This window comes from Miniopterus schreibersii (assembly GCF_964146895.1).
Source record: "Miniopterus schreibersii genome assembly, chromosome: 8".
Taxonomy (NCBI): domain Eukaryota; kingdom Metazoa; phylum Chordata; class Mammalia; order Chiroptera; family Miniopteridae; genus Miniopterus; species Miniopterus schreibersii.
Window position 1 is genome coordinate 37,130,111 of NC_138109.1, and position 20,907 is coordinate 37,151,017.

At 40.3% G+C, this 20,907-nt stretch overlaps 1 protein-coding gene across 3 annotated transcripts in view; it reads right to left on the bottom strand.

Moving 5' to 3' along the window:
• LOC308560556 (uncharacterized protein C1orf87) overlaps positions 1–20,907 on the bottom strand; it is a 54,251-nt gene that overhangs the window by 16,953 nt on the left and 16,391 nt on the right. For all 3 annotated transcript variants that reach the window (XM_081144570.1, XM_081144569.1, XM_081144571.1), the window contains exons 4-8: positions 18,620–18,748; positions 17,772–18,035; positions 15,892–16,013; positions 11,716–11,881; positions 4,850–4,947 (exon numbers count right to left, since the gene is read on the bottom strand). In XM_081144570.1, the coding sequence (XP_081000696.1) occupies positions 4,850–4,947; positions 11,716–11,881; positions 15,892–16,013; positions 17,772–18,035; positions 18,620–18,748 (779 nt within the window). The remainder of the gene's footprint in view (positions 1–4,849; positions 4,948–11,715; positions 11,882–15,891; positions 16,014–17,771; positions 18,036–18,619; positions 18,749–20,907) is intronic.

The window sequence follows — 20,907 nt, forward strand, 5'->3', positions numbered from 1 at the left end:
AATAAATACTTAAAATATCTTTGTCCCTCTTCCCACTCCCTTCTGTCTTTCAAATCTCATGCAATTGCATCTCTCTGATGGAACGTAAATCAATTCCAGAACCTTGGTGTCGAGAGAGTTTCGAAAATGTCCTTTTTATCCTTCCCAAGTATGGGAAGTATTGCAACATAGGAAAAAACAGAGGAGGGAGTAGCAACGAGTGCTGGGTGCAAATAGACAATGTTTAGTAAAGTCCCTAAGCAGAAACTGCATTGAGCAATACATCAGCATGTGATGATCTGGGAGTCACTTAAGCTTACAATACTTTAGGAATGCTTTGGTAGTGAAAATCACTTATATTTGCTTGCCATCCATGGACCTCAGGCAGTCTGCCTAAGGCCCCTGTGCCTAGCCACTATCCTATAAACTTGAGAGTATCACAGGGCTTGTAGGAGAGTCAGTATGGTGTATTAAGAGCAAAGACCCTGAAGCTAGAGAACCTGCATTTGATTTAGCCTATTGATAAATTCATTTATCAGTTACATATTGATTTTAGCCCCTCTGTGCCTCTGTGCCTCAGTTTCCTCACCTGCAAAACAATAGTACCAACCTCATGGGGGCCCTTGCAAAGGTTAAAGGCATCAATATTTATAAAGTACTTAGAACTTTGCCTGGAATATAGTAAGCACTCTACAAATATTGGCTATTAACACTAACAATAACTTTATTATTATTATTATTATCTTCATCTCCTATGAATTATGGGCTTCTGGAAGAGAAGACTGGAATTAATGAACTCTTAAAAGCCAGGTCCAGTTTCCAAGACCGAATCAATGGGTAGATCCAAGCCACATCTCTAATAGCCCGCTGCTTAACAATTTTCCTATTCTCATTAAAAAGTAATTGCTGAATCAGACACCTCATGTTTCCTTTATCTCCTAAAATCCTCTGGCTGTTCCTGGGATTATCAAACCAGTCCTTTTCAACCTAATTGCACTCTCAATAATGGGCCAGATGCGTAGGATAAGTCCTACTTGTGGCTGTGTCAATTGCTCCACTCTATTTACGAAGCCTCCATAGCAGCTTCATTATTTATCCCCTACCCCAACACAATTTGGCTTGTGTGCCTGTGTTTTAAACTGGGTTCGAAGCGTTTAATTTTGCCAATACAATTTTAGAGTATTAGTTTGCCTCCTGTTCTCTCTCGGCCCTCCTTAATTACCATTTATTGCAAAGTCACACGGAAACATTAAATGCTAATTCTGACTTACATGTTCCTGGCCAAGAACAGGGATAATAATTTCCATCCAACACAACCTGAACTCATTTTACATCAGGGTGATTCAGAGTAGAGATTTGAAATTGCAATCAAGTCTTTCTCAAAATCGCCTTACCCTGGCAGTCATTCAGCAATGTCTCTGCTAATTGGTAGGCAAATTGCAAAAAATAAAATTTCAATGTTACAAAAACACACACACACACAAAGCAACAACTTTGCAAGAGCATTCACGAAATTGCTCCTCTCATCAGCTCTTGCAACGTGACACTTTAAGAAGAGAACACAATTCATTTTATTTGGTTAGATGGGGCTAATCCCACATCACCATAATCCCTCCTGATGTTTTATTGATTCTAAAGGACATTTAATCAGGAAACAGCTCAGCACTAGAATCCTGCTAATTAGCAAGCAGCCACATTCCAAATGGGTTCCCAATTGAACAGCAGATTAATGGACAATATGTACTAAAATAATGATTCGTGCATTCAGCTCCTGAAATGTGTGTCTAAATTGCATCTTTAATCTCTTAAGGATATAGGCTTGCATACAAAGCCCTTAACGGAATGGATTTCATTCACCAGAAGAAGCTTTAGCCAATGGCTGTTTAAGGATGAAACAGGTTTATCACTTACACATCCAATTCTTCAGTGGTTTCGTGGTTTCGATGTCCTTGAACATTCAAAGGTCAAAGACAGGTGAATAAAGAGATCAGTGTGCTTCTCTGATATGCACATGAAACAGTGGGAAACTGAAAATACTGATATAATTAGAAGTAGCCTAACGTCATTTGCTTCCCATTCACTCTTACTCTCAGATCTCTGATTCTTTGAATCTTGGTTCTGAGCACCAACTTTTATTCAAGTACACTCTATACCAGGTGCAATGCAAGCTTTGATACTTTCATCTCCTCCCTTTATATTGCTGCCTTTGGGGGCCTCCCAATTTTAGCTTATTGGTTTTCCACTTGGCTCTTAGTCCATTTCTCTCCACCCTCACCCAGCAACCCCCCAAGGTTTCAGAAAAGAGAGAAACTTCCATGTCCAAAGCTGGTCTGGCAGAAATTCATGGACTAAGCTCAACCTTCTATCATCATTCATTTATCAACTGGTGCTTCCCTTAACCTTGACCCTTCTTAGTTTTCTGTATTACTCCTATCGCCATGTGATACATCACATATGCCGGTTTGCTCTTCCTCATTAGAATCCAAGCTTCATGAGAGAAGGGGCTTTGTTTTATTCGGATCTATACCTCGAATGACTAGAAGAGTGACTGGTGTACAGCAGGTACTCAATAAGTGTTTGTTAAATAAATAAATGAATGAATTCATCAACACTTACTGTGTACCTGCCATGTGCTGGATGATACCAGCCTAAAAGATGTTGAGAATAAAATGTGAAGGAAACAGTCATGTTTTTTGCCAGCATGGAGATCACTATTTAGACGTTAAACTAACAAATCACACAAATAAACACATACTTACAAATAGTGATAAGTGCTAGGAAGTATAGTAACAAGGGATCTGACTTTTATGAGGTGGTTAGAAAAGGCCTTCTGCAATTTGACCATGAGCCAGGGACTAGGCAGAATTCATGTATCTATATCCTTAAGAGTATTTTGAGACTATTCCTTTTCTAGTTCAATTCAATTCCATATTTGTTGAATACCTACTATGTGCCACACATTGCTCTAGACCCTTGGGATACATCAATAAATAAAGCAAAGTTCCTGCCTGCCCTATGACACTATAGTCTATCAGAAATCAACAGACAACAATGAACATCACACAGCGGCAAATCAATAGACTCATCAGAAGTTGGTAAGTGTGTAGAAGAGTGCAAAAGGAAAGCAGGTTAGGGTAGGAATGGATGGGGACTACGACTTTAAATAGGGTGTTTAGTGTAGGCCTCATTGATAAGGTAACATTTGAGCAAAAACTTGAAAAGTGGAGTTAGCATGGCTCCTCTGGGGAAAGAGCATTTTAGGTAGAGGAAATATTTGGAGGTTAGGTGCTAAGGAGGATGTAGGCCTGGTGTGTTCGAGGAAGGCAAGGGGAACAGTGTGACTGAAACATAAGGAGCAAAAAAAGTTGTAGATGGAGCCAGAGAAGTGATGGGGGAGGAGATCACATAGAACACTTTCTAAGGACTTGGATTTTTTTAAACCTCTGAGTGAACTAAAATACCTTTCAGTGTTATGAGCGAAACAATGACAGGAACTCTTTTAGGTTTTAATAGGTCACTATAGGTGCTGTATTGAGGATAAACTAGGAACAAGGAAGAAGAGCGTTCAGTTAGAAGGTGATTCTAGTAACACAGGAGAAAGATAATGGTAGCTTGGATGGGGTGTAGTTAAGTACCAATATGTGAAGATGGTGAGAAATGACCAGGTTCTGGACACATTCTGAACATAGAGTTGATTTATTAACGTATTACTGATGCATTAGATGTGAAATGTGGAAAAGAGAAAAGCCAAGGATTACTGGTATGTTGTGTTTCCATTTTACTTCAGTAAAACATGTTCTATAATTTCCCTTGTGATTTCTTCTTTGACCATAGGATTTAAAAGTATATTATTAGACTGGGGTTATTGGTTTTGGCTCTCTTTATATCTTCCATATCTCATTATGCTCCTGCTTTTATGAGGATGTGAAGTGTATTTATAACTGCTCTTTTAATGCCCTTATCTACAATTTCTGTCCTCTCTGTTTATGAATTTGCTTCTATTCATTGGCTTTTCTCCTAATAATAGATAATACTTTTCCATCTTCTTTTCATGCCTCCAAATTTTTGTATGAATGCCAGAAATTGTGAATTTAATATTTTTGATATTTTTTAATTCCTTTAGAAGTTTTGGGGCTTTGTTCTTGGATGTAGTTAAGTAAGTTGGAAACATTGATCATGTTAAGCTTTATCAGGGCTTTTAAAATTTGTTAATTTGTCTAGGGTAATTTCGCCTCACTACATCATGCTACCTTTCTGAGGACTCTACTCAATGCCACATGCGTTCCTCTCCCATTTGTGAAAATACGAACTATTCCCAACCCTGTGTGAGAGCTAAGCATTTTTCCACCTCTTTCTTTTGTTTTTTGTTCCTCAAAGGTATATATTGGCCAGTACTCCTATAAAGACTCTAGGGCAACTCTTTGGGGAACTCCAGAAAGAACTCTCTGGGGATCTCTCCCCTCTTCCACTCTGTACTGTGCATTCTAGCCTCCTTGGCCTTCCTGAACTCCACACTCTACCTCTTTGGCTCAAGGAGAATGCTGGGCTAAGCTTGGATTCTCACTTCCTGTTCAATAAGCTGAGCTTACCTCATTTGTTTCCTCTCTCAAGAATCACTGCTCTGTGCTGCCTCTTGTCCAGTATCTTAAGGGAGAATGGTAAATCTGGTTATTAACAGTCTGTAATGGCTGGAAATGGAAGTTCACTGCTTTTGTTTTTCTATGGCTAAGTAGAGCATTTGATTTTAATACAAGCAAATGTTTCTGAACTCTGTCTTTAGGTGATGAAATTGTTTCACACACCAGTGTAAAGACAGATCTCTGTGTTTGGTACCCTTTCAGAGGACTCTGTCAATAAAAAGTCGACTTACTTTATTTCATTTTGGTATGCCAAATCTTGGTGGTTAAGCAATGTTTCCAGGAGACCCAGAGTCAGATATAGTCCATGTTTCCCACAGATAGCCTTGACCTGCAAATAAGAGACGATTCTGTCACTGTAATGAAATTAAAATTTGAATTTCTCTCCCATAATTAGAACTCATATGATTTTGACAAAAATACTTCAGAATGCATTGTACCATTAGGATACCATTCAAGACAAGAATGCCCAATGGAATGCTCAGCAACAGGAAATTTTTATTTGGTTGACAGAGAAGTATAGTTCATTACCCAGAGTCACTGGACTTTAAAATTCTCATCTTACATTTTTGTCAGCCATGGAATTGGTGATCAAGGCCCAGAAATTACATACACTTACTATACAGGTAAATTGCAAAATGTTTTCATACATCTACTTTGATTTACAAAACACGCTTGTTTTATTAGCAGGTTAATATTACTACCTGCATTTTATGTATGAGGAAACCAAGATTTAGAGAGATTTAGTGACTTTTTCAGTGTCACATAGTTAATAAATCATGGAACTTAGTCTAGAAACCAGATGTTCAATAAATTACTTGTTGGATGAATGAACGAAGTGTCACTGCAGTTTCCTATGTACTTACATTTTCTGAGTCTAGCTGACAAACCAGTTCAGTTCTCAAGTTGGCGGGTGGGTGATACTTAGATTCAAACATGTCAACGTTTAGGGGTGTGATAGCATATGTTGTATGGTTAGCATAATGTTTAAGCATATAGACTTTGGAATAAAACAGTACTTATTCTGAACACCCAATCTGCCGCCTGTTATAACTGTGACCTCAGGAAGTTACTTAACCTTGCTGTGCCCAGTTACTTCATCTACTAAACAAGACTAGTGTTCTCTGCTCCCCAGGATTCTGTGAAGATGACATGAAAAAATAAGCTGTTAGAATAGTGCCCGACTTTTAGTAGACATTGGATTAATATCTGTTGAATGAAGAAAAGATAGAAGGGAGGGAAGAGAAAGAAAAAGGGAGAGGAGAGAGAATGGAAAGAAGGAAGGAAGGAAAGAATAAAGAAAAGAAATGTCTAATTTAGTGTTTGAGCTAAATGGTAGCTACTATTATTTTCACAGCAATTTCAGTATAATAACTGCATTAAGCATGTCTTTTTATTCTGATCTGATTCTTGAACATCATGGGGCTTGGCTGACTCTGGAGAGGTTGCTCCTCCCGGGCTAGCCAATTCCTAGACTTAGTAAAGGACTGGCTAGAAAGTGAGCCTTTGATATGCAAACCAACCACCTCCTTCGCTGGGGCTCTCACACTTGGCCACTGTTTCCCTGCTTTAGTCACCCCAGGGCCAAGTACAAGGTAAATCAGACAGACCTTATGCCCCAGGGCCCAAATTATTCAATCTAGTCAATCCTAAAGCTGGTTACCCTGCCTTGTTCGGTCCACAATGAAGGCTCTTGCCCACATTTCCCCCTTACCCTCTCTGCCTCCTGATAGACCCTGGTGCTTCCCTGTGTGGCCTGTGTGGTGTGCTGTAGCCCCGCCTCTTGGGAACTAAGAGTGACACACTATATTTTCAATGTCCATCATCTCCTGATCTGTTGGTCTGACCACACCTCAATAATAATAAACCTAGACTTTAAACCAGAAGCAAAAAGATAATTTTCACTTGTCTGTATGGAAGGAAACAAACAACAAGTCTGGGTTAGACATTTACAAGTATTACTTACTAGGTGTAGAGGAGTTGGGTCAGGGAAGCTTAACAGAACAAAAAAGATCCATTTGAAACATGAAAAAATGGCTACGAGTTTGCCAGGAGAATAAGGGGTAGGGGAGCATTCCAGGCAGAAGAAAAGCATTGTAAATAACTGGTGAGAAAGAGCCTGGTCCTTTTCAGAAAGAGCATGGATTTTGACATGATCCACTCTATAGCTTTATACCCCTTTGCATGCTGGGCAGTGATTATCTGTTCATTAGAGCGTCTCTACAAGACAGTGGCTTACTGAGGGTTGGGATTGTGTTTCATTCATTTTCCTATCACCACTGTCTAGCACACTGTTAAAAAATAAAAGATCAATAATTATTGAGTAAATGAATACATGGATGAATGAGGGAGTGAATGAAAGAGTTGAAGACACTGAAGAGTGGAGCGTGTATGGATAGAGGTTAGCAAAAAATAAACTTTGAGAGGTAGGAATTAGTCACATTATTCCATTTTACTCCTTAAATAAGAATTGACTTATCATCATGATTAGAGCATATTAATGTATTTTTATTTTATTTTTCAGAGAGAGGAAGGGGGGAAGAGAAAGAGAATATCTGTGTGAGAGAGAAACATTGATTGGTTGCCTCCCTCATGCGCCCCGACCAGGGATCAAATCCACAACCTGGGATGTGCCCTGACTGGGAGCCAAACCTGCTACATTCTGGGGCACAGGACCACACTCCAAACAACTGAGCCACATTGGCCAGGGCATATTAATGTATTTTTAAACACCAATATTAAAAGATTATTCTAAAAATAGTTTATTTACTTCTGGCAATACTGAGTTTTGCTCAAGGCTGAAATGAGCAGCAGATTAGAAATAGTACATCAGGGTTCCCAGAAGCAGATTGATTGATAGCTGCTAAGAATTGACTGCTGACAGCTGTAGAGGAGTAATAGAAATATCTACCAGAAAATCCTGGCAATTTAGTGTTATTCAGGATTATTATTCAAATCCTTTAAAGCATTAATATTATAATGATGACTTTTGTTCAAAAAGAAAATGATTATGTAAAGTTTCTTCTGTTTAATAAGGGATTTAAAAATATCAAATATAAATAAATTATCTCTCTTATTTAGAAAATGACATGTGCCATAAATATTCATTTCCCCAAAATGCTCCTGGAAAGAGTGGTGCTTAGATGCTCTCTCAACTTCCTCTCTTCTCACTTATGGCTTCATTTGCATTTTACCCCATCACTATCTTAAACTGTGTTTACTGAGTCACTAGTAACCTCCATGGTTTCAAATTTAATGAATACTTTTCGGTTTTAATTATGGATGATCTCTTCACAGCATGCAACTTGGCTGATCTCTTGGTTTCTTGACCAGTCCCACGTGCCTTCTGATTATTTTTCATCTCCTTTGTTGGCTTCTTTTTGTCCGCCTGTTCCTCAGCAATGAGTGCCTTCCTCACCCTTCCCGGCTCGATTTTCATTATGTCCTCAGTAACCCTAGCTCCTCCCATGGCTTCAGCTACCTAGTGAAGATTCTTAAATCATTATTAATTTCAACCTCTCACCCTAGATCAACATGTTCAAAACTGAACTCATTACCCCTTCTTACATCTCTTCAAACTTCTCTGTTTCTTATCAGAGAATGGTGCCACTAGCCATCAATTTGCCAAAGACAGAACCTTGGGACTTATTTTCGATTCTTCCTAATTCAGGGCCTACATTCAATTAGTCATCAAGTCCTACTTTTGTACTTCCTTAATATCTCCATCCCTCCCATTACTACCTTGGTCTAAACCCTCATAATTTCTTGCTTGAATTACTGGACCAGCCTTCTAACGGGTTTCACTGCCTCTAATTTTCCATATTCTATTAGAGTGCTCTTTTCATATTCCAAATTTAATCATATCATTCACTTGTTTAATATCCTTTGATGATTCCTCTGTGCCTTCAGGATAAAATTTACACTCCTTAGGAACTTCATAAATTTGCTCCTACTCTTCATTCCAGCATCACTTGAACAGCATCTCCCACCATCCCCAGCAGCCATACATTCACTATGTTCTGCCTCTACAAACAATGTCCAGTTCCCTGAATTAAGCATGCTCTCTCTCCTTTCAGGGCCATTTCTCATTGCTCCTTTTACCTAGAACACCTTTCCGATTCCTTCCTCCGCTCCTTCCCCCAATTCTTTGCCAAATTCACCTATCTTTTAAGATTTAGAATTTGCATCTTCTCCTATGGAGAGTTTTGGGGCTAGGTTAGGTTGGCGTTGCTTCTCTGTGTTCACTATATTTGTTATACAGAATTGTGATATATTAAAAATGTTGCCTTTCCCCATGAGCTCCTGAAATTGTAATAGTCTGTGGTCCCCAGCCTTATTCCAGTTCCCAGAACACACTGAGTGAATAATATGTTGAATGCAAGAGTAGCATGAACATGCCACATTGATCAGAAAGATGGCTGGTGAACTGGAAGAAGGGAAGGATTTGAAGTTATTAGTAATAATTTTATAGCTTTAGGGCAGAGTGTACTGATACAGAAACAACCAAATACAAAAGAGGAGCTGACACACTGCAGAAGACTGTCTTACAGTCTTAGCCACTAGGTAAACTAGTGACATAGCTGGAGTCTTGCCACTAGAACAAACTTCACATTCACAAACCCTGGATTCCCTCAGTGATGGGACTCCCTGTTAATGGTAATGAGGACGTTGCATGAAAATAAAGCAGAGTAATTAGAAGCACAGCCACCTGGGTTCTAGCTTCCTCCTGGGAAGAAGGCCTGGGAGTAGTTTGGGATGTAGAGAGAAAAGAGAATGAGTTCAAGAGATGAAGAATATAGATTATGGAGAAAAAGGGCTAGACTGAGCCTGTGTGCGTGGAGGCTTCTTAGGTCCTGCAGACCTATTGAGTCTACTTGGGTAATGGTCAGGGTGGTTAACAAGCGTATGTGGATCCACGTTGCCTCAGCAGCCCTTCCAGAAGCTATCATTGCATCAAAGATATGCCAGAGGAATAGGATGAGTGAGTCCATAGAATGAAGATGGCAGATATTGGATATGGTTTCATATTGTCCTTTGACAGTGGTCAAAATTCCATTGATCTGAGTGGCAAGACCCATATTACCCTTCAAGACTGCATTTATTTATCTGAGCAGCTATAGATCATTTGTGAACTCTGTGAAATGCCGGCTGTGAGGATGTGCCTCAGCCCACGACCCCTGTTCAGCACAAGGTGCACAGATTTTATCAGAAATTTAAGAAGGCCTGTGATTCTCTGCACTGTACCCCAAAGAGATTTAGTACTAGTCAAAAAGAAAACCCCTTCTAATTCTGATGGCCCTTCTCAGGCCACTCTGAAGTCCAGTGTCCAGGAGCAAGAATGCTGGGCTAGAATTGCTGCCTTCAGTATCCAATGTCCCTTGGGCTTCAGTTTGTCTCATGTTCTGGGGAAACAGAATTGTATCTTATGTGCCTCCCAGAACTGTAATATACTTTGAGTGAGTTCCAGATGTCTTAAGAGATGCCAGATGGCTCATGAGAGGCACACCAGCTTTCAGGAAAATGTGTCCCATTTCCTTAGATATGAACCACAAATTTAATCTTTCAGGCCCAGCTGTGGGGGGAGAAGTCCAAGGCCTGCTCTGCTAGCCAGTGCTCAGATATCACAGTGTGCTAAATGCCTTCACATGCTTATCTTGTTTAACAACAGACAGGGGGCAGATATTTGGAACCCAGTTTTTCCAGATGAAAAATCTGAGACTCAAAGAGTTTAAGCAAATTTACTTTGATGTTCAAGTCATTTATGTTCCAGTCTGTATCATCTGAGAACATTCTAGCTTCACTGATGGTGTTATGTAGTTTCTAATAACACAGAATTGGTGCTTCTTAATCTATTCCTACTGATCTACTGCTGAACATAAAAGCGTCTATTTAGGATGTGTGGAATCTCTTATAGTGTTCTCTCTCTCTTTCTAGTAAAACATGCTGCAGGTGTAATATTTACACACGTGCGCGCACACACACACACACACAGAGTCATGAGTTCTACCTTTGCACACTTACAAGTGAAGCATAGAGAAAGCTACTTCTGTGCCAGAATAAGAAACTACTTTCAGCATATTGTGTCCTTGCTTCCTTAATAAACATCACTTGTTCTTTTAAATCCTCCGGCTCTCAATTCTAATTCCTATTTACCTAAATGAAAGGTATTTTTCAATCTTTCCAATGGGATTCATATACCCCCAACACCATAATTTTCTATCCCTTCTATTCCCTCACTCCTCTGGAATCTTAACTTTTGTGTCCTGAGCTCAGTGGAATCTTCCAGATAATCTTCTGTCTAATGGAGTTCCAATTATAGCTCTTAATTTCCAGTTTGTTTCTGCATTTTGAATCCTGCTTCTGCCACGTGCTAGCAGAGGCCCTTGGGTGACTCAACTGGGACTCAGTTTTTAAAATTTATTAAATGAGTATTATAACAACCACTTAGATTTTGTAGTTATTTTGTAAGTGTTAGGTGAGATGATGTAAGTAAAGCATTTAGCGCAGTACTTGGCATTTAGAGAGAACTCAGGAAAACTTGGTGGTGACGAGTTGGTGTTAATGGAATTGTAGTATTAGTGGTAATTATTATTTTGCCTGTATCCTAGGTAGCCTCATGACTAGGGTTTATGGTTCTGGACCTTCTGCCACAAAACACATCTGCACTATTAATTAATGCTCCAAAAAGAGCATGCCCATCTCTATCAGCAATAAATCACAGCAGTCCCTACAATGTGATGTTCCTAAGGAGTGAGATACCACATGCTGACCTCATGGGAGCTGGCAGAGGGGGTGAGAAATTAACATTTGGCCTTGGCAAAACATGTGTTTTCCACTGTGAAATATGATTTGGGTATTGCCATATTCTATATTGTTAACATAAAACATAGCTTAATATAAGTAATTCCTGGATCAATGCTGCACATTTCACAATTCCTTTTCTATTTTATTTTTTCTCCTCTCTGGCACAGAAAACAAAAAACTGTGTAATATAATCCACAGGCAGAACACAGATCATAACTGTGCCTTCTTACTACAGATCCAATGCTCCAGCATAGACTTTTAGGCATGAACACATCAGAAATCTAATTTTGGTCACCTTGGGTGGGGGCAGGAAGCCAGAGAAGCCGTGATCTTCTTTTCGAAAACTCAGATTGAGGCCCTCTAGGTTGAGTTTGCCGTTGGTTGTCCTTAGTGCCATCTTTAAGATCTCCAGCAGGCTCTTGTTCACTTCCGATGGAGAGTTGGAGTCTTGAGGGGCAGCACTGCTTGGAGGGACAGGGGAAAGTCTGTGAAAAGATGATCTGCTCGAAGCTGCTATGAGTTTTCATACTGTGTGTCTCACCTGTGTTACACACCCGGGAACCAGGGAACCCACCTTCTAAATCTGGGTAACCTGGTCATGGGACTGCATGTAGTGATTTCACTTATTAACTCAAATCTGTTCCATTCCAGTGAGCACTACAGTCTCTTCTTCAGGAAAACCAACCAATTCGACTAGAATATAGACCAAAGTTTGTAATCTACTCTCTCTTTTTTGCCAGGTTGAGAGAAAAAAGTAGAAGCGTACATAGTACTTCACTTTACCTGCTTGACCTTACTTTTTTTAAGCCCAGATAATCAAATTTCCAAACTGCATATTGTCACAAGCAAAGCAAAGCAGATCCTGGTAGATCCCTGTAACCAGGGAACCAATGGAGGAAGAAACCCTGAACCAGGTGAAATTCCTGCATTATCATTGACTCTGCTATTTGTATCTGGAAAACGTAGGAAAGTTTGGGAGAAATTGTGGATTTTCCAGATGGCATGCAAATGTTGTAATTACTCAGATGGTTTATCTAACTGACTGACTTTTGTTACTTTACATAACAGGTGAAAAGTCCCAGAGTGATAAAATGTCAGAGTCACTTCTTTCATGAAACCAGTTTGAGATATTTACTTATTTATTTAACATTCAAAGGTATGTGTCCTTCCAGATCTGGCCAAACTCTTTTCTCTTCAATAAAGCTTTTCCTAATTTCCATTGTTGCAGCTTAAGTGCCACTTCCCTAGAAGGACATTCTATGACACCTCCAACCCCTACTCATGTAAATTAGTTTACTTTCAGTGATGTGCTGATAAATCTTTAACAACCAGCTCAAGATAAAGCCCTGATTTGGAGCATTACTGATTTTTCTGGTGTGAATGCTCCCACCATGGATGATTCCAAGCTACCAAAATGATGTTACTGAATGAGGAGTTGGAAACTGATGCACAGAGTAGGCCCTCAGGATGCTCCAGCCCCCCCTCCACTTGATCAACTTTTTAAAAAATTAAATTTATTGGGATGGTATTGGTTAATAGACTAGACCCGCATCTTACTGGAGCAATCTATAGAGAAGTCTTCTTGCTCTGCAAGATGTGGGTCAGGTATGTTTTGTTCTTGATTATTTCTGGGAGATGCTGAACAATAATGGCCAGTGATTATTTTTAGATGTATTTATTTTCCTAAAGGTCATGTTGTATCTTCTTTTTGCTCTGTAACTCTTACTTGAGCTTTGACACCAAACTATGCCATTATGAATTACTTAATAATAGCCAATATTTTCCAAAAGTTTGGTACAGGAAAGGAGGAGGGGCTATTCGTCTTTGTCTTGGCCACCTAGCTCTGCACCTCCTTTCCCTCATTCAGGGAGTTCCCAGCTCAAGAGTCTGCCTCTCACTCTAGCAGAGGAAAATGCCAGCTATTTGCTTTCCCAGCCTCTCTTTGCTGCTTAGGTCACATGACTTGGGCCTTGCCAATCAATGTATCTGCCCCAGATTTGAATCAGAAGTTTTTCTTCCTCTTTTCTTGCAAGGCCAGTGTCTAGCAGTAGGAATTCATGAGGCTCTGGCCCCCTCTCCATATACTGGGCACTGAACAGACAAGTACTGTATGGAACCCATTACTGCAGCTGGTGGGGTCTCTTAGGAAACCTGCTGCAGGAGTGGATTTCATCTGGTCCAACTTAGGTGATGAGAGTTGTTGCCACTCCTGCTCTCACTAGTGATGCTGGAGCCTTTTAAAACATCACAGAGCTGCCTCATTAAAGGCTCTACCTGACAGAACATGAGAGGGCATTTTCCTGAGCAGCACATTAATTAACAAAGTGCCTGGATTCATTACAGCCGCTAGTCCTGCGCTTCCACACATACACTATCTGGTTCATGTAAAGCAGCACTTTCTGTGATGAGTTCATGGTGATCTCTTTAGGCACCTTTTTTACAGGGTAGATATCCAGATGTCCCTGCACATGAAGTGATGCAAGCTCTTTGGATAATGAGAGCTGCCAATTACATTCAACAAGTATTTATTGGGCATCTCCCATGTGCCAGGAACTTTGCTAGAACTGTGCTAGATACTGAGTTGGCCAGGATAGACACTATTCCGAACCTCAAATGTCAAATAATTACAAGTGCAATGTCTGTGATGAAGGGAAACATCTATGGGACCATGCACCAAAGAGACATAACCTAGTCTAGGGCTCAGGAGAGGCTTCCTGTCTAGGACTCATATGACCCATTTCTGCCAACAAGTGGCCACGTTTTCTGGTGCATAGTCTATTACCTCTCAGGGCCCAAATCTTATAATCTGTAAGATATGAAGTATAGTTGCTGATTGTTAAAAATGTATAGGGCTCCATGGCTCTCAGTAGGATCGTTGCTCGGAGAGTGATATTTGTTTGGACTGTGAATCCTTGAAGAAGTGACTGGGCCTTGCCAAACTCTGAATTCATTGTGTCCAGCAAAGTGTGCCTGGCACGCAACTGGTATTCAATGAATGTTTGCTGAATGAAGTATCAGAGTCCAAAGGGCACTGTGTAGAAGGGAATTAAGTCTAGCACTTGGCCCAGGAACATTTGTACAGAAAACTCTACCTTTTTCTTGAAGAGGTAGGTTCCTATCCTGTGGCTCTTAGACACTATGTCACATTATTTATAACTGAAAAGAGTATTTTCTGGAAGGATAGTTTAAAAATAGTAACAAACAGCCTGGCTGATGTGGCTCAGTGGTTGAGCATTGACCTATGATCTAGGAGATCAAGGTTCGGTTCGATTCCCAGTCAGGGCACATGCCTGAGTTGCGGGCTCGATCCCCGGTGAGGGGCGTGCAGGAGGCAGCTGATCAATGATTCTCTCTCATCACTGATGTTTCTCTCTCTCTCTCTCCCTCTCCCTTCTTCTCTCTGAAATCAATAAAGATATATAAAAAAATAAATGAAATAAAATAAAAATAGTAACAAACACTTATATAGCACTTACTGTGTACCAAGGACTGTCTTTAAGAACTTCGCATTAATTAAGTCAGTCACTGTTACACATCTTTGGGGGTAAGTGAAGTCTATTATTATTCCCATTTTACAGTTGGAGATTAAAAGCATAAAGAGGGTAAGTGACTAGCTCAAGTTTCCAGAGCCACTTAATGGCAGAGAGAGGGATTGAGCCCAGGCTTCTGGCGATGGGGTTATGCTCCTAACCACTGCCCTTTGTCACTTTTCTCGGAGAACATAGGGACTATCATGCTTTACTGTGTCTCATCTCTAATACATTCTTTACGTCCTAATTTTTACTTTTAATCACTTCTTTCCTTAGAGATTATGTGAAGGGATTATTGATTCCTATACCTCAAACTTTCCTGTGCTAGTACCTGTAGCCCAGGAGTTCACTGACTGAACATATTTCTGGAATCATTCTCCAGAATGAGTTCCACACCAGGACACAATGATTTCTTTCTTTCATTTTATTTATTAATTTAAATCCTCACCCAAGGATAAGTTTTTATTGATTTTTAGAGAGAGAGGAAGGGAGAGAGAGCAGGAGATAGAGAGAGACATCGATGTGAGAAACATCAATTGGTAGCCTCCCATAGGGGCCCAGACCGGGAAATCAAACCCGCAACCTAGGTACGTGCCCTGAGTGGAGATCGAACCCATAACCTTTGGTGTACGGGACCATGCTCCAACCAACTGAGCCAGCCAGCCAGAGCCATAACCATTTCCTATTTCACAATGGATTTTTTCACTTTTACATGGCGACCTCATAAAAAAGACACATACTTAATGTTAAGAAACATTTACAATCGTTGCAAATAATTTCCTGTGCCAACCCGTGTACAGCACAGAGGGAAAACTATCAGCATAAGCCAAGAGTTGGCGAGCAGCGCCCTGCACGGGGCGAGCCTGCGGAAGGAGCGGTCCCTGGGAGCCCTGCCAGCTCAGGAGCCTAGGGACAACGTGCTCCCAGGCAGGGCAACGCACCTGGCGCTGCGACGGTCACCACCCTGGGCTTCCCTCGGGCGGCTGCCCACCATGCTTCTGCTTCGCCGTGGCTCATCTGAAGCGGCCACTTCCACAAAACACAGTAGCTTCTCATAGTTCACCTGAAAATTAAATATAAGACAGAACATTCTCATTTAATTTACATGTAAGGAAAAAGGGCCTGCTGAAATGAAACGTGTTTGGAATCTTTTACCACGAAGTTTTTAAAGCAGCTTTAAAAATATAAGTATTAGTGCTTTGTACCAAATATTCCTATTATTTTCCCTTCTGGACAAATGGTAAAATTGTACTTCTTGGTTGCCTTGTGGTTGGGTCGGGCCCTGTGACCAGTTCTGGCCAACGAGTTATAAGCAGCAGGGACATGTGTTACTTCTGGGCTGAGGGTTAAACTGGTGACGTGAGACCCTCCGGAGCTCTCTTTTCCCCCCTCTGCTGTATGTCCCCAAATATTCCAGAGTGTCTGCTTCATCAGCCTGGGTTTTGGAGCTAAGGTAATGACAATACTGAGAAGAGCCTGTGGCTAACTCATTATAGAAGAGTAACGTAAATGAAAAATAAGCTTTTGTTGTTTTAAGCAACTGAGATGTTGGGCCTATTTGTTACTACACCATAATCTAGCCTCTCGCCCCACACTCTCTCACATCTCTTTATATACTTATTATATATAATATATGCTTCTATTTAGATATATTCTGCAGATACATACAGATTATTTGGGGATAGGGCCCTACTTACTAAGCTAAGTGAAAAAATGTAAAAGCTTTTGTATTATTATTATTACATAGGAAAGGAATGTTGTCCACTTCCATTGCTGGGCTGGATGACATCCTAGGGACTGTGGTGGGCAGACAACCCCAGGGCAGTGAGTGGGGAGCAGTGGGGAAAGGAAGCTGGATAGGGCCCCTGATATAAACCAGGTTTCAGACCAGCAAATTTGACTGAACTAAAGATTCATGGAGGTTGTACTAATAAGTTGATATTGTGTTGCTAAATACTTCTCATAAATATGCAACTTATTTTATTTTTGCAGGTTAAAGATGGGCAGGAGAGAGAACTTACATTTATTTGTGTACCAACTAGCTGCTAAGCATGAAACCAGGTAATTGGCATTTCTTATATTACTAAATCCTCAGACTATCCCTATGAGGTTGGCTTGGGCCTGGTTTTCTATCAACACATGCTCACTAATGATTTTCTCATCACTGTTACTTCTTCCTGTTTTAGGGCATTTTCCTCTAGCTCCCTGAATTTGGTTACACTTGGACCATGCTTCATATTCACTCTCAGGTGTGAACTTGGGAAGGGCAAGCAGAGAAAAAGCCCTGTCCTTGTACAGGGGAATCTTGACCTCAGCCCTGGGTCTGTCATTAATTCTCTGGGTGTCCTGAGCAAATTCCTTGACCCCTCTGGGTCTCAGTTTCCTAACAAGTAAATCATTGGTGGTGAGTTATATTTCAAAGATACCTCCCACTCTCTAACTCTCTAGAACTGCCACACATCTTAGTCGAGTTCTCCGTTCTTACCTTGGAGTTTACAGACTGCTCAGCTTGTAAACGGACTTTAGTGCACCCATTATCTTGAATCTGTAACTATCCCATTAGTGTTAGGAGCAGACAATGAAAGTTGGGGAAGGAAAGTCCTTTAAAGAGAAATTAAACAGGGCTAAAAGACCGGAATCTCTTTTCTATTCTGGTCTATTTTGACTAGAGATTTCCACATATGAATACAAATAAGCTTTGTATCTTAGGGGTCAATGGTAAAGTTATTTTTCAAGAAAGAAACTAGTCTTCTATTACTCTGATGGGTTCAAGTAAAATAAATGAAAGGAATACACATTTGAAATTGCCAGGTGGCCATACCATTTCAGGAGAGCCGCTCTTGGAAAACCTCTGGCAGAGGATCTTGACTGTTGGTAACTGCAGAGGGACTTCATGCCTCAAGAAGAGGTGGCTCAGCTGAGATTGAAGAAGAAATCCTGAAGAGATGGGATCCAGAACTTTCAGCTCTTTTCGAAGCTTATCTAATAAGCCAGATTTCAAAGGATATGACTCAAGTTCTCTTCTGACCAGGGCGAGAAGAAAAGTGTCTTCTTTTGCTGTTCCACTTGGCCTCTGGCCAATATCCTGACACAACAACAACAACAAAAACAAACAAAACAAAAATTAACAGTGCTCTGAGGTAAGATGCTGAAGGCCCTGCAAGGAAGGGGAAGCCTAGTAGGCTGGTATCAGAGCACCCACTTCCAGGCCCAGCCTAGAATAGGGTGTTAGTAATCCCTGAAGGAAGTGTTCAACCTGGGTGTGTTTGTTAGTTTACAGTGCCTCAGGACCTTCTCCTTCAGAAGAGAAGAGGAAGGTCGCTTCAGAGTACATGCCCTGTTAGAAGGCTCCTTAAGGTGTATCATCTGTCTTCTACAAAATAACTTCTGTGATTATATGAGGATTTAGAACAACATATCTTAGAGACCCACAGGATTTGGGAGGAAGAAGGTGGGAGGAATGTGAGAAGTTCAGTTGAGACATTTGAGGTCTTCTGTGAACTCCCCAGGAAAGCTCCCTGAAAAGCCATTTAGACATGTGGAGTCCGGTATCCACCAGTCCATCCTCAGATTGTCATATTATCTACTCCACATCAAAATATACAGCCAACAAATATACCCCTTCATCCACAATAGAAAATAGCTCACCAGCTCTCAGTATACACACACCTCAGGCTGCTCAGAAGCTCCCCTTGCCATCCGATCCAAGGACCAGTCTTTAAGTTTTCTCCTGGGGAGGCCATGGATATAGGACAAGGACTGGTCTCCAGTTGGTACAGAGCTGCAGTGGACAGTTGCCTGGTTGGGAGTTTTGAAGAAACAAAGACAAATGGTAGTAAGTTCAGAAGGGGACAGGGGAGGACAAAGAGGAAGGAAGAGAGAATATGAGTGAGCCAACCAGTGCCTTAAAACATAGTCCCAGTTCCAAATGACCTTAGCCCATGTAGTCATTGGGTCATTGAGTCCTCAGAGAAGAAAGTTTGCCTCAACGTCAACTTCAGCATTATGGAATTAACAAGTATTTGACAAATATATCAACAATTAGATACCGTTTCATTTGTGTAAGAAAGAAGGTGTCTGGACAAAGAAAAATTAGGTAGAACATAAGGCATTTATAGGCAAATTAGGGTTCTTATTAGAGATAAGGGTATCCTTGGGCTCTTTTAATTAGCAGATTCAGGGAGGGCAGCAAAGGTAATTGAGAGCTTTGTCAAGAATGGACTAGAAGAGATTAAAAGCCCAGAACTATTACATCCCAAGAGCAATGTTATTAAAGGTTACAATAGAATAAATGATGGAATAAGGGTCAGTGATAAAAATCCCATTCCCTCTTGCTGTGGAGTAGGGTGTATTAATCACGTTTTTTATTTTCTGTATTTTATGATGGTTTGACATCTTGGAAGGCCTGGTTGGCTGAAGGAGATTGTCCCTCCCAGGCCTAATTCCTAGAGATAGTAAAGAGCTGCCTGCTAACACACTGTTCATATGCAAACCAAGCAGGCCTGAGTCCATATCCCCTACCACCTCCTTCATCTAACCCTCATACACAAAGCCAATATCCCCCTCGCCCCCCCTGAAATCAACCCAGATCCAGATACCAGACAGCTAGAGGTCTATGCCCAAAGCCCCCTGGGTTATTTAAATTAGCCAGTTCTAATCTGTTAACCCTGCCTTGCCTTTCTCGTGGAAACCCCAGAAAGCATAAGTTCTCCAGCTTTGTTCTTTTTCAGGAATGTTTAAGATCTTTAGCAACCCTTAAGGTTCCATATGAATTTTAGGATGGGTTTTTATATTTCTGCAAAAAAGTTATTGGGATTTTAAAAGTGGCTGACAATGTTAACTTTTTTCTGCACAAGAATATAACACTCTTATCTATTTTTCAAATCTACTCTTGTGTCTTTCAAGAGTTTTATATATTTTTCTCATAAAGGTTTGGGCATTTCTTGTTAAATTTATGTCTAGGCATTCGATTTATTTATTTAGTTATTTATTTGCTATTGTAAACTGTGTCTTGCATTTTATCTTCTAACTAGTTTTTGATTATATATAGATACATATAAAGTTTGTTGATATGTGTATATTGATGTTATAACTATTTTATCAAATTATCTTATTTAGTTGTTTTTTCATTAGCTGTTTTGAGATTTTATGTGTTTGATCTTAACATCTAAAAAGAGTTTTTCTGGCCTGGCTGATGTGGCTCTGCAGTTGAGCATCGACCTATGATCCAGGAGATCGCAGTTTGATTCCTGGTCAAGGCACATGCCCTGTTTGTAGGCTTGATCCTCAATAGGGGGCATGCAGGGGGCAGCTGATCAATGACAACTCTCTCATCATTGATGTTTCTATCTCTCTCTCCCTCTTCCTTCCTCTCTCTGAAATTAATAAAGATATATTAAAAAATTTTTTTAAAAAGTGCTTTTCTCTTTTTTTCTAATTATGCTTGTAATTGTTTTCTCTTATTTAATTACATTGGCTAATACCTCCAACGTAGTATTAAGAACCAGTGGAAATAATGCATACATTGACTTCTTCCAGATTCAAATGTGAAAGCCTCTAGCATTTCTCCATAAATAAGGTGTTGGCTTTGGGTTATTATATATAGAGAGAATTTTGGAAACAACAATGAATAAGATAAAATCTTATTCTTAGAAGACTTAAAGGCTTATTGAAGGAGATAGACAAGGAAACAACCTATTTTAATAGTATGTCATTGCTATAGGGTTGTGCACAGATTGATTTAGAAGTACATTAGGAAAGGCATGTACCTCAGTCTTGGTGACCAGACAATGATGCTTCTTGACAGAGCTGATATTTAAGTTGAGATTTAAGTTGAGTAATTAGGATTAAATAAAATGAAGAGAAGAGAATTTCACACACACAAAATATTAGGGAAACTGAAGTTCAGTTTGGTGCAAGGTGGGGGTGGGAGGGAGGTAGAGAATAGAGAAAGTTGA